This window comes from Diplotaxodon limnothrissa, linkage group LG4 (genome assembly GCF_057381915.1).
Source record: "Diplotaxodon limnothrissa isolate DT_005_m linkage group LG4, D_limnothrissa_male_GT1.1, whole genome shotgun sequence".
In the NCBI taxonomy this organism is placed as follows: Eukaryota; Metazoa; Chordata; class Actinopteri; order Cichliformes; family Cichlidae; genus Diplotaxodon; species Diplotaxodon limnothrissa.
Genome location: NC_140599.1, coordinates 3692286 through 3707100, shown reverse-complemented (window position 1 = coordinate 3707100; position 14815 = coordinate 3692286). Strand labels below are relative to the sequence as shown.

The following is a 14815-nucleotide window of genomic DNA, read 5'->3' as shown; positions in this document are numbered from 1 at the left end:
ACCAAAAACAAACACCCATTACAGAGGACATAAATGAATTGGCTGGTTTTCAGGAGTCTATCCCACAAATCAAGTCAAAATAACTTTGAAGGCATCAAAGAAGAAAACACAAAAAAAGTCTTTACTCAGGTAATATTCATTCTGTGTGAACGCCGCTCATGCAGCTGTGCTGAATTTGTCTAAATGCACATACAAAAAAAATTGCATGAAGTTCAACAGTGCACTGGAAAAAAATCCTCTTTGCTAAATTAAATCTGATAAGCACAAGTTAGTTCATTGCATTTTTAAAGCGACATTGCTCAATACTCATTCAAAAGATTATTATCATTTTTACATGACACAGCATTTTCTTTTCCAACTTTTATTGAACTTCTGACATTTTAATATGGGTACCACTGGGAATAATCTCAGGGAAGTGTCTCCTCCCCTCTCTCGTCCTGGCTGTATCGTCTCTTTGGCTCAGGATTGTACGCCTGTTTCTTCTTCTTCTGCTTGCCTCGGTTCAACTTGGACTCCTTCTTTTGCCTTATCCCCTCTTCCTGGTACACCATCCATACTCACATCTGTCCAGCCTTCCTGATCACTCGTCCTTGGATAAATTCAGATTGAACATGTGTTTTATGCTTATATGATTAAATGATTATATGATTTAGTTTTGGATGTTAACCGCAGGTTTCAGCCTATACTACAGCCCAATACAACGTGAAATGATACACATGAACTGATTGTTTCTCTGCCCTTCATGTACATTTATGTAAATGCTATTTTTCATGATTTGTGGAGCTGACTACACTTACCTTTAAGCCATTCTCAGAGTGTGACAGTCAGCTGTCTGTGCTAAAACAAGAAATGCCTGCAGTGCATAGCTTTCACAGTGTATACTTAAAAGATGCTCTTGCAGAGCACTCAGAGTCACTTGCTGTTCACAAAAAGAGAACGCAGTTTGGAGAAAAGCTGTGTTGATAACATCATGGGACATATTTAGAGATCATATCAGTGTTATAGCTACTTGGTCAAAGCCCTAAGCTTTAGCTTCTTTTAATAAACAATATTTATCATGTCCAAGACCAGCGGAGATCCTCCCTGCGATGGGATGGTGGGAGAGGGAGAAGGCCTCAGATATTGTTGACCTGCCTGTTGATTGTGTCATCTGAGCTTTTGTCTATTAACTGCTGACATTTTACTTTCATGAAATCAGCATCCTCAAAGACAACTAGCTTTCATAATGGACTTCGTATGGCACATCAAATCCTACTTCTTCTCTCAACGACTTTCTAAATGGAAGTCGTTACAACACTGATCTAACCCTGAAGCCTTAACATGTCATCAAGATGATGTTTAAAATGTGAACACTTTGCTTTTGCAAAGCACTGGCCACGGAAACAAGTTTTATCGGTTTTGTTTTATTATTGTTTATTATTTAAATCTGTTTAAATCTTCTGTGTGTCTGTGTCCATAATATACCTTTCTCCTGCTTTTTTTTGTTTCACTGTAGTTTGCAAAGATCACAGAGGGCATCATGATGTCACACGGCTGTTTTCTCTGCCTGTTGCTTTTAAGTGTGAGTGTTCTCTTTGCAGTTTTACTCTATTTGCTTTTATATAAGTGCTGTAAAATGTGCTCTTGGTGATCCGAACTTAATAGTTTCGAGAGGAGCGCGAATGTTTTTAGTTTTAATGTTTTGTTGATTACTGTAACTTCTGGTTTTATTAAAAAGCTATGAGACCTAAAGTACTCATTAGTAATTTTTTTGGTAGCCTGTCCTCCTTAAATTTACATCTGCATTAGTTTAGTTTATATAGTGTTATACAAGTTATGTTCATTATATGGTGGTAATTCTGTCCGTCTAATTAAACAACCTTTTGTCTACCAGGTAATCCTGATCGAGCCATCAGAAGCAGGTTGTATGGACCACTTCACAAAAAAAGGATTGGTAAGAAAAAAACATGTTCTTTTCCCTAATTATTATAATTTCTTAATAGGCTGATCTCTAATGCTGGATGACAAGGCTGCTAAGATAAAAGGTAATATGAGGATGATATAAATCAGATTTGGGTTTTGGGATCAGGCTTTTGACAACCTGCAGCCCTCTGGGAGCCTCTAACCCCAGCAGATTTGTGTGTTTGTATATTTAACTCTCTTTGGACATGTTGCAGTTTTAGTTGTGATGATCACTCACTAATAATAAACAAATATATAACTAATGATGTCCTTTGCTTCTTTACCATCTCTCTGTACTTGGAAGGCAAACGCATCAAGTGAGCTGCCAGAGAATATTCCTGTCAAAATAATGAACAAGTCTGAGGTAACTTTGTGAAACATTGTTTAAAAACTAGAAAATGTCCAAATGTATTTAAGTTTATGTTGGAGTGACTTATATTTGGTTAATGATAAATGTGCCCTTCTTTCATTGCAGGACATCATTGTATGTAGTTTAACGGAAGCTGAAGACTGTGATAACAGCAAAACAGAAAATACCTGCTTTCTACGGGACTGTTTTAAGGACGAGAATAACATGGCAAGGAAAAAAATCTCTTCTTCTTCAAGTTTTGTTTGTTTTTTCCTGCTCAGGTTAAACAAGGAATATATCTGATAAACATGTTGTTTGTCCTGCAGGACTATAAACCGCCATGTAACGAGGCGGATGAGAACATCAGTGTCCCTTTCTACCACTTCATGTGCTTGACAAATATAGCCAAGGGTCTACGAGGTATCGCCTCATTTTGATACTTGTCTAACATTCAGCTGTGGTTAGTTTAAAGACTTGCTGCTTGAATGTCTTTGTGAGAAGCAACACTGTGACACCGACTGTTGTAACGAGCTTAGACGTTTTAGAAATTCAGAGGAAGAAAAGGAGCAGGTCTTCCTCAAACCGTAAAATGTGGATCTCCTACAATAAACCTAAAATGAACTTCTGGTTCTTACTGCTAATGTTTTTCTTCTTTTCACCAAAGATAAAACAAAACCACCTGAAGTCTGTGAAGTGTACAGTAAGTACACACACACACACACACACACACACACACACACACACACACACACACACACACACACACCATGAACAGAGACATTCAAAACATCAAGACTTTGTGTGTGGGTGTGTGTGATGTGTATCCATGCTGCTATTGTGTCTGTCAGTGTGGATGTGTGTACAGGTACTGAGACCTACATCCACATTTCCTCTTGTTTTGTTTCGGTGTGCTGATTTTAAAATTCACAACTTGTTGCTTGTATTTTTCTTTCTTTTTTTCTTTTTTTGTTTAGAAAAAGTCTGTGGGGAAGATTCTGCCACCCCAGGTAGGAAACACATTTTATTTATAGTTTTGTCACAGTTTTACTTTTCTCATTGTTTTTTACTGGAAAGCACTTTGGTCAAAGATGATTTTAAAGTGCTCCAGAAATAAAGTTGGCTTGGACTGGATATTAATGCTGAAACAGTACATGTTTGTGTTTTGCTTCTAGCTGATGTTAGATCTTATAAATCACGCCGACTGCCGCACTACTGCTGTTTCCCATCTTAAAATATACTTCAGCTCTTTTTGTGTAATAGCTTTTGCATCTTATTTATTTCCCCACTTTCTTGAATCAGGCTTTCACTCAACATTTTTTTGCTACTTCATGCATTCTCTCTGACTTCCACGTTGTGGACAGACTGCTGCTCTTAGTGCAGCTTTTCAAGTAAATATCACTTTAAAGGTACAGGACAGAAGATATACAGATATACAGAGAGATGTTTTCTCAAAGAAGTCAGGACAATTTACTTTACAAAAACAAAAAACGCCCAAATGACCCTCATATGGCCATAAACGTTAAATTCGACCAAGATTAGTCATTAAAAGCAGAAAAACTAAAACACATCTAAAAGAGGACACACATACACGTACAGTGCTACTGACTGTCAGGTTAAAATTGTTAAATGTTGTCATTGTGTCACTTAAATTTGTAAGACTTAAATTTGTAAGTCTTAGTTCGAACTATATGATTAAAGGCATTCTCTTGTTTCTGACTCCCCCCCCCCCCACACACACAGTTTTTTTAACCTTTTGTGACCATGGGGGGATTTACAATGGGTGTTTGTGTAAACTGTGTGTAACAGAATAAAAGGCTGCTATGGGGTGATGGTTCTTTGAAGTGGTCTGAGACTGAGGGCAGAAGGGCTGCTCTGAGATCCTTCCCTTACTAGCATGTGAAAAACCGGTTGAACTGTTCGTCTTGCTTCCTTACTTCGTTAACGGGAATACGTTTCAAAACCAGTGGGGCCTGTGGAAGCGCAGACCAGACACTGACATTTTATTGCAAAAGACGAATATTTCACCTTTTTTTCAGTGCTTGACAGCTGCTGTTGTCTTTCTATTCTTTGCCCAAAAATGAGATTAAACGCAGTCAGACTCCATCCATTCAAGAAAAATGTTTAAAGAAACCTCCAAGGGTTTTTTTTTTTCGTAAAAAATATTTTGACTTTAAAGAAGCTTTGAGTTTCACACATGGACAAAATACATATTTGATCATATTTACTAAGTATTATCTGTTCAGATTAACATTTCAATGACAATTCAAGTTTTGTTAGTAAGTTTTTCTTTGTTTTGTGCTAGAGAACACCAAACTGTTGTCAAATAGCTAAATAAGCATTTTGTAACAGAAAGTTCTAGTTTTTTAAGGATCTGGTCTCTTCGAGTGGACAACAGTCATTTGTAAAACAGTGTCATGTTTTAAATGTACTGGTCAGTGTGCAACCCTTCACAGAAGGGTCCTCTCTGTGATCCCTACAGACAGTTACAGTGGGGCAAAAAAGTATTTAGTCAGCCACCGATTGTGCAAGTTCCCCCACCTAAAATGATGACAGAGGTCAGTAATTTGCACCAGAGGTACACTTCAACTGTGAGAGACAGAATGTGAAAAAAAAATCCATGAATCCACATGGTAGGATTTGTAAAGAATTTATTCGTAAATTAGGGTGGAAAATAAGTATTTGGTCAATAACAAAAATACAACTCAATACTTTGTAACATAACCTTTGTTGGCAATAACAGAGGTCAAACGTTTACTATAGGTCTTTACCAGGTTTGCACACACAGTAGCTGGTATTTCGGCCCATTCCTCCATGCAGATCTTCTCGAGAGCAGTGATGTTTTGGGGCTGTCGCCGAGCAACACGGACTTTCAACTCCCGCCACAGATTTTCTATGGGGTTGAGGTCTGGAGACTGGCTAGGCCACTCCAGGACTTTCAAATGCTTCTTACGGAGCCACTCCTTTGTTGCCCGGGCGGTGTGTTTTGGATCATTGTCATGTTGGAAGACCCAGCCTCGTTTCATCTTCAAAGTTCTCACTGATGGAAGGAGGTTTTGGCTCAAAATCTCACGATACATGGCCCCATTCATTCTGTCCTTAACACGGATCAGTCGTCCTGTCCCCTTGGCAGAAAAACAGCCCCATAGCATGATGTTTCCACCCCCATGCTTCACAGTAGGTATGGTGTTCTTGGGATGCAACTCAGTATTCTTCTTCCTCCAAACACGACGAGTTGAGTTTATACCAAAAAGGTCTACTTTGGTTTCATCTGACCACATGACATTCTCCCAATCCTCTGCTGTATCATCCATGTGCTCTCTGGCAAACTTCAGACGGGCCTGGACATGCACTGGCTTCAGCAGCGGAACACGTCTGGCACTGCGGGATTTGATTCCCTGCCGTTGTAGTGTGTTACTGATGGTGACCTTTGTTACTTTGGTCCCAGCTCTCTGCAGGTCATTCACCAGGTCCCCCCGTGTGGTTCTGGGATCTTTGCTCACCGTTCTCATGATCATTCTGACCCCACGGGATGAGATCTTGCGTGGAGCCCCAGATCGAGGGAGATTATCAGTGGTCTTGTATGTCTTCCATTTTCTGATGATTGCTCCCACAGTTGATTTTTTCACACCAAGCTGCTTGCCTATTGTAGATTCACTCTTCCCAGTCTGGTGCAGGTCTACAATACTTTTCCTGGTGTCCTTCGAAAGCTCTTTGGTCTTGGCCATGGCGGAGTTTGGAGTCTGACTGTTTGAGGCTGTGGACAGGTGTCTTTTATACAGATGATGAGTTCAAACAGGTGCCATTCATACAGGTAACGAGTGGGGGACAGAAAAGCTTCTTACAGAAGACGTTACAGGTCTGTGAGAGCCAGAGATTTTCCTTGTTTGAGGTGACCAAATACTTATTTTCCACCCTAATTTACGAATAAATTCTTTACAAATCCTACTATGTGGATTCATGGATTTTTTTTCACATTCTGTCTCTCACAGTTGAAGTGTACCTCTGGTGCAAATTACTGACCTCTGTCATCATTTTAAGTGGGGGAACTTGCACAATCGGTGGCTGACTAAATACTTTTTTGCCCCACTGTATAGATGCAAATCCCAGGAGATCAGCAGTTTCTGTAGTACTTACACCAGCCTTTTAAATTACCCTTCTATTCAAACTAAATATAAGTAGTGATATTGAATTTTAAATAATTAATTTGGAAACAGTCTAGAATTTCCCCAAAAATGTAATTTTATGACCGCTAACATAATTAACACATGAAAAAAAATAGCTACAAACTCTTGTGTTTACTCAATCCACCTCCACCAACAGCACCACCAAAACCTTCACCGACAACACCAACCATTGAAGCAACACCATCAACAGCACCAGCCATTGAAGCAACACCATCAACAGCACCAACCATTGAAGCAACACCATCAATAGCACCAGCCATTGAAGCAACACCATCAACAGCACCAACCATTGAAGCAACACCATCAACACCACTGCCAACAACACCAACCACTAAAGCAACACCACCAACAGGACCAGCCATCGACGCAACATCATCAACAGCACCAGCCATCGAAGCAACACCAACCATTGAAGTAACAACAAAAAACCCAAGCACAGCATCAACAACAAAAACAACAGCACCATCAACGACATCGTCAACAACAAGTACAACAGCAGCATCATTCCTGGTGAATTCACGTAAGTTACGTTAATAGAACTTTATTTGATGTGTCATGGAAAATATATTGTAATAGTTTTAGTTCAAATAAATAACTTAAGTTTAACAATGATTCTGAAAAACTCTCCACATGGACGAGTAGAGAGTCTAATCTGATAGGCCAGCCACCTTTGGAGCAAGCTCATTACCACTGCTTGTATTCGGAGTCTCGATCTTCCAGTCACAATCCAAAGCTCATGACTGTAGGTGAGGGTAGGGACTTAGATTCGCTTTTGTGTTCAAGTCCTGGTCCAGGTTCTGGGTGCAAACTACACAGTGTTCAACAAGACTATTTTCTTTTTAACAGGCCTTGAAAAATAGTCAGTAATCACTGTTGGCCTCTGAGGTTTTATTACAACTATTCATCTGCAGCATGTTTTAAAGCTCCGTTTTTAAAACCTTAACGGCAGCTGAGGATCAGGAATTATATTATATCCAAAACCATGCAGCAGTATATTAATGACTAACCTCGTATTGTGGATAGATTATATCAGGTATTCTCCTGGCTGAAGTTTGGTCGTCTTTCATCCTTTTTCTGTTATGTGATTGGGATCAGGGACCCGATGTTTTGTATTGTTTTTTTCACTTTTATTGGGGGGGGGGGGGGATTGTTCATCCTCCAGCATTACTGTGATAATGTGTTTATATTATGCTATCCATAGGCTTGCTGGCATATAACGGTGGCTGGCTACAGAGCTAACTTCAGTAACCCTACAAACTTTACTGCTGTTTATTTTACTGTCTTTATATATGTCTGAAGCGACAGCAGAGCTGTACATTTTAATTTTTCAAAAATCCCTCAGTAAGAACCTGGTGTATCATCTTTAGATGGAAACTAACCATCTACCCTAACCCTAACTCCCTGCTAACTTCTAACTCTGTTAAATTTCATATTTCATAAATTTCATAAATCCTGTTTTTAAGGGATGCCTGGATGTTAAGCTTTATTGTTTCATCTAGTAGAGCAGCCACACTGATCATTATATTGAAGATGAAATAATTTAGACAGATTTTAACTCTCAGTGAAGCCCGCAGTATTTGTTTGAGTTTGGCAGCTGAAGAGAAGTTTGGACCTGGAAACATCTAATGATGTGAGATCTTATAGGAGGATATGATGATTAGTCTCCGGAGTGTCGGCCAGTGAGCACAGCGCCCACTAGAGAACTTCAAGCCACCCTCATGAAGTCTGTTCCTGATTTTGTGGTCAGAGACATTCACACCAGTGACCTGCTGGAGGTCATTTTGTAGCTCTGGCAGTGCTCATCTTGTTCTTCCTGGCACAAAGAAGCCGATACCTGCCCTGCTGATGAGTTAAGGATCTTCTCTGTCCCTGTCCAGCTCTTCTAGAGTAAAAACCTATCTCCCGGATTCTCCTCCATGCTCTTGAGATTGTGCTGGGACACAGCAAACCTTCTGACAATAACACGTATCCTGGATGAGATGAACTGCCTGTGCAACCTCTGTATCCATATCGCCTCATGCTACCAGCAGCCAAATGCAAAACTAGTGAACAAACAGTAAGAAAAGATGAGAAGGGAAAAGTGTCCCCCACATGTGAAACCATTATCTCTCATTGCTGCCCTTGTAGTGCACCAGTCGTCAATTTCTTTAACACTAAAGCAGATGAAACTGATCCACATCCCCCCTCTGGTACTTACAGCTGAACAGATCAGTTTAACTAACTTGATGCTGTACTCTGATTTAAAAACTGTTCCTTGCGATTGTACTCATAGTCTTTCCTTTCTCCCATAGGTTCACAGGGAGGAATTTGTAAGTTTTTTGAATATACTTTTGATACTGAAATTAAGAGTTACTTTAATTTGCAGTTGTACTTGTATAGTTTTATCCATCCATCCATCTTCATCCGCTTTGTCCGGGGCCGGGTCGCGGGGGCAGCAGCCTAAGCAAAGAGGCCCAGACCTCCCTCTCCCCAGCCACCTCCTCCAGCTTATCCGGGGGAACACCAAGGCGTTCCCAGGCCAGCCGAGAGATATAATCTCTCCAGCGTGTCCTGGGTCTGCCCCGGGGCCTCCTCCCGGTGGGACATGCCTGGAACACCTCACCCAGGAGGCGCCCAGGGGGCATCCTTGTCAGATGCCCGAACCACCTCAGCTGGCTCCTTTCGATGTGGAGCAGCAGCTGCTCTACTCTGAGCCCCTCCCGGATGGCCAAATTTCTCACCCTATCTCTAAGGGAGAGGCCAGCCACCCTTCGGAGGAAGCTCAGTTCTGCCGCTTGTATCCGCGATCTCGTTCTTTCGGTCACTACCCACAGCTCGTGGCCATAGGTGAGGGTAGGGACGTAGATCGACCGGTAAATTGAGAGCTTCGCTTTTACACTCAGCTCCCTCTTCACCACGACGGACCGGTGCAGCGTCCGCATTACTGCAGCTGCAGCCCCAATCCGTCTGTCGATCTCCGGCTCCCTTCTCCCATCACTTGCGAACAAGACCCCGAGATACTTGAACTCCTCCACTTGGGGCAGGAACTCATCCCCGACCCGGAGTGGGCACTCCACCCTTTTCCGGCTGAGAACCATGGCCTCAGATTTGGAGGTGCTGATCCTCATTCCCGCTGCTTCACACTCGGCTGCGAACCGTTCCAGTGCGAGCTGGAGGCCCTCACCCGATGAAGCCAACAGAACCACATCATCTGCAAAAATCAGAGATGAGATTCTGAGGCCACCAAAGCGAAAGCCCTCCGCCACTTGGCTGCGCCTAGAAATCCTGTCCATAAAAATTATGAACAGAACCGGAGACAAAGGGCAGCCCTGGTGGAGCCCATCACCCACCGGGAACGAGTCCGACTTATTGCCGGCAATGCGAACCAAGCTCTTGCAACGGTTGTATAGGGATCGAATGGCCCGTAGCAATGGGCCAGACACCCCATACTGCCGCAACACCTCCCACAGGATACCCCGAGGGACACGGTCGAATGCCTTCTCCAAGTCCACTTGTATAGTTTTAGTTCATTTTTATTGTTTATTAATATTTTAGTGTTTATTTGGGTTGATACAATTATATATATTAACAAGATTGCACTGGCATTATAATTAACATTCTATAACAAGCTATGTACTGAAAGAAACAAACCGCAATACTCTCGACACACGTTTAGTTTGCAGATGTTCTCATACAGTCTTTCCTGTTTTTTCATAGGTTCAGAAAAAGAAACGGGTAAGCTTGTGTTTTTTGTTTATTTATTTATTCTTTGCTTCAGTAAAATGTATATTGACAAGTTTGTTGTAGTACCGACATTCCAAAAGAGCCCAAGTCCTCATTTTCTTTTTCAGGTTCCAAAAACTGATAAAACAAATACAGAATTCAACATAATTGTTTTAAAACAACCATATAGCATGTACGATATTTATTAAATGTGTGAATCTTACAGATTGGCCACACTATAGAAAACAAGACAAAAATTAATAGTTCATGCACTTTAAAAACTTTATTCATGCATAAATATGTGTTATCAAGGGAGTGTTACTTTGAAAATTAATACATGTTCAACTTCTTCTCAAACAGGAAGTGACATCCAAAAGATTTTAATAGGAGTTCTTATCATGACGAACATCATTGTCCCCATGGCAATTTATCTGTACATGCGTAACCAGATTCAGCAGGTGAGTGGCAGCTCAGATGTGAATGTTGCTTAATGCAGGGATGTAAGGATGTTCAACTACACATTTAATTTAATACAATAAAGCAGGACAGCAAATGCTGATAAAAATAAATAAATGTGTAAAATTCCAGATAAAAGAGGGTAATTCCATAAATTTACCAACATTTCCTGTTTAAAAAAACAAAAAACAAAAAAACCCCACTGAAAAACAAAATGATTGAAGACTCCGGTTAGAGTCTTTGCCAGACTGATTCTGGGCCCTGGGCCGTGTGTGTGATACATGTGGCTTAAAGAATGGCGTAGCAGCATGTACCCAGACATATATGGGCTCACATTGTGGTCATAAATATTTTGTACTTGTAAATCACAATGTGTAGTTGTGGACTGAGTACTTTGTAAACCAAAATATCTGAAAATTTTATGTTTGTGATCGATGAGAATTTATGAGTTTGTAAAAACTATTTACACAAGTTACAAATATTTTTGTTGAGGTCTGGCTACAGATACAAAGCAAAAAACTATGTGTAAAACTGCTCTCAAGGCTGTGTGTGACTTTCAACTTGCAGTTATGAAGTTTGACCCGGTTCCTTTCAGCAGATCGGTCAATGTCATGTAACAAATTTAACAATCCAATCAGATAACAGATGGGTGGGCTTTACTTAGCCTCAGGCCCTTGAAGGGTAAATGCCCTTTCATGTGCCAGTGTTTTCCTTCATCACCACGAATGAAAACATTTTGTGCGTGTCTGAGTTCGGTAAATTTTTTGAGTCACAGGTTTATGTGTTTATACAGACCCAGAGCCTTTTCAACTGCTCACTTCAGGGGGAGAGCAGTGCTGTGGAAACAACAGACTCCTCACTAGTCGGGACAGTTACAAAGCTTTCTTCATTATGAATGAGCGATACGTGTTTTATTGAACATTTCAACATAATACAACACAAATTCTTGTAGAGGATATAAAGTAAGAGAGGTACATGTTTTGAAACGACAAGGAGCAGGCGCATCTAGTACACGAAGAGCTGCTGCAAAAAAACGACAGCGGCCAGCGCAACAAATGTTGGATCCTTCACTCTTAGTTAGCGATGAGTGCAGCGCATGCCGTATCTGTTGTAAAAGGGCCTTTATGCTGCACCGTGTGACTCACAGCAAAGGTCCCGGGTGAGCCCTGACTTTGTGTTAACGTAATACTAAAGTAAATAATGGTATTTCTGACTGGTATAGCACAACTTTATCTTTCCAACAGCTACCGAAAGTTAAGGGACCTAGCTTGTATGAGCCTCATGGGATATTAATATAGAGATCCTCCAGCTTCAAACTGTATCACCCTTCCAGGACCTGAAGCTCAGTAAAGCTGAGTAAGCCAAACTCATCTGATTTCTGATTGTCATGGCAACCACAAATTTAACAATCCAAAGACCAATCGACTTAAACGAATTTGTACTTGCAAGTTGAAAGTCACACGCAAGCGAGGGAACTTGAGAGTTTTACACGTAGATTTTTGATTTGAATCAGTTTCTGTGAGAACATGAGTATGACAGAGTGTTAAACCTTTTATGTAATAGCACAAATTTGTCACATTGATGCGGAAATGAAGGTTGACCATGGCTTCTGTTTCATTTCTGCTTCAGATTCCAAACTTGAGGGAAGAAGTAAGAATGACAGAGATGCAGGTATTTTTGTAGAATGTGGATGCTAACTCACTGTAACTGAAGCACAGAGGATTAGGATACAACTAAACTTGCAGTTATTTGATAGTCTTACTTAGATATTACATTTCATTAATAAGAACAACAGAAGTGATTTATCTGTTTCTTAACATTGGTAGAGAGTCAACTTTGTGTTAAACCCTGGTCTGCGTGTTTTTGCTTTAACAGTATTATTTTCTTCTCTTTTTAGCAAAACACATTTCCCAGGGATGTTGAAGAGGGTCCCATTTTATTAACGGTAATTTTTACTGTACTACTACTTTCATAAACGGTGCCTGTAAAAGACTTAATGTTTCAAACACGTGGTTTCCTTGACTGATGAGACCAGACAAGACCCGAATGGAAACACAGCCTTGACTGATTTGATATTTGTTCCCACTAAGTGTGCTTTTTTTTTTTTTTTTTTGTCAGCAGAGGTCCAGCTGTAACTACAAAAATCTATTTTTCCAACAACTGTAGGTAAAAAAACAAAACAAAACAAAACTGTGTCTGCTTATGTGCTCGATACTGGACTTCTCTCAGCTGGGAAGAAACGCACAGATCACTGGGTTAAGTTTCCTTTGTGAGGAGCTGATTAAAAAAACGTTAGACAAAAGTAGCATTTTCTTATTTTTTGTGACTAACAATTTCATGTTGAAAAATAATCTACCTGTTTTATTTTGCATTATTGTGAAATTCAGCAATACACCATTCAGAAATGATCACCAGCTGACTTTTGCAAGTCTTTCTATTGAGTCTGTTCAAATATGGGTTTCTGCAGGAGTCCCCAAATTTCCACAACATCTTTGCCAACGACGTGAAAAAAGATTTAGGCCACATGACACAACACGGATATTTTGTTTGATGCGTGTCTTTTGGACTTCACATTCATTTTAACTGGCTTTTTATTTTTTTGTAACTTGACTCTCACCTCTGTTTCTATTGTAACTGGTCTTTAAGTGATGACATGATGAATCCTGCTAATGGGCCCAAACTACTCTGCATTTAATAAGGCTGTTGATCAGAGATGATCACAAGCTGACTTTTACTATTATTTTTTACTAGTGTCTGTTTAAATATCTTTCTTTTACATATTTTCAACTAGCAAGCACGCAGACATTTTTTTAAATGTCCCAAATTACAGATCCAGGTTTATTTTGATGGCAAGAAAGGCCACTGAAAATGTTAGTATGTAGTATGTAAAGTATGTGTGATATTTAAAGCTAAAATTCTACAGAATTTGACACGAATGACTCTACCAGTTTGGTCAAGGAGAGGGTTCAGATATCCAGCCATAAGACCGTTCTTGGCTATGAAAAGCACTTGGTTGATGTGGCTAAAGGACATTTACATTAATATTAATGAGGGTGGCTGATCTATATATTGGAGCACGCATGTATAATTCTGACACAGTGCGGATTAGAGAAAGTCCAAAATAAATTCAAACTTGTGCACCAAATACTTGTTTTCATAAAGTTATAAAAGATGTACGCTTTTATAACAGTCCAAAGAAATCACGGTGTGAAAAAGACTTTCAACGCAGTCATTTAGTTTGAAGCATGTCTTTTGGACTTTTTATTTTAAATGTACTTTCACTTACTGACTACCTCTATCTCTATTGTATTGTCTGATACATGGAGGTCTAAGCAAGAAAACTACTCAGGTTTTGGGAAAAGATCACAGTTCAAATACACAGCCCAGGATGCTCCATTTGAAAGCTTACCCAAAGATATGGACTACTCAGTCAGATCTTTGGGACTGATAAGAGCTGACTACAGTCACTCTGCCACAGAAACCTCCATTAAAAATTATCAGCCATGCGTTTCGCCAGTCAAGCACACACTTGACTAAGTGCTTTTCTCTTTCTCTTTGTCATACAGACGCCCGAGAGTTCCATCATCATAAATTCACCTGAAAACACCATAATTTAAAGCCCTTGCCCAAATAGAACACACCATTAGAAGTTCTGAGCTGCTGAGAATCTGGATAAATCTGGATATGAGGATCTGCCTTACACAGATCTGGACTTACACAGTCCAGGTGAAGTAAAGGTGGTCTGTGAAGGCCTCTGCGCCCAAAGGTGGATAAGCTTCCAATGTGAAGAAGAGTGGGACCAAACAAGCCGCAGCATGCCTGTTCATGTAACTGCTCTGCATTCGCACATCAAGATTGTTTTCTGTCCGCCTCATGCAAAATGTTTTACTGCTGTGCTGGTTTTAAGTGACCAAAGTCTTACCAGAAGAAGTGCACTGCAGAAAATCTGTTTTAACACGAACAATAACGAGTTGGTTTTTTGTCATATTTAGAATAATTTTAAACACAAAGACACAGATTATGCATGTAGTCAGTAAACATATATATGTGTGTGTCTCTGTGTGTTCAAGTGTTCCACTGTGCAGACTACTATATTTAGTGCGACTGCAAAAGAAAAAAGTTACGTTTTTATGGCTAATGGACTAATTGCCTCTGTTCATGTGTGCATATTTGGGGAAAGGTT

The 14815-nt window shown here is 40.2% G+C and overlaps 1 protein-coding gene across 1 annotated transcript in view; it reads left to right on the top strand.

Moving 5' to 3' along the window:
* Positions 1-14377, top strand: part of LOC146633052 (uncharacterized) — a 200019-nt gene extending 185642 nt beyond the window's left edge. Inside the window, exons 5-16 of the mRNA XM_085351966.1 lie at positions 1874-1933; positions 2246-2305; positions 2417-2518; positions 2617-2710; positions 2955-2990; positions 3265-3297; positions 6611-6994; positions 10171-10188; positions 10537-10634; positions 12262-12303; positions 12530-12577; positions 14199-14377. Coding sequence (XP_085208092.1) covers positions 1874-1933; positions 2246-2305; positions 2417-2518; positions 2617-2710; positions 2955-2990; positions 3265-3297; positions 6611-6994; positions 10171-10188; positions 10537-10634; positions 12262-12303; positions 12530-12577; positions 14199-14249 — 1026 coding nt within the window. The 3' untranslated portion in view covers positions 14250-14377. The remainder of the gene's footprint in view (positions 1-1873; positions 1934-2245; positions 2306-2416; positions 2519-2616; positions 2711-2954; positions 2991-3264; positions 3298-6610; positions 6995-10170; positions 10189-10536; positions 10635-12261; positions 12304-12529; positions 12578-14198) is intronic.
* Positions 14378-14815: the final 438 nt, after the last annotated feature.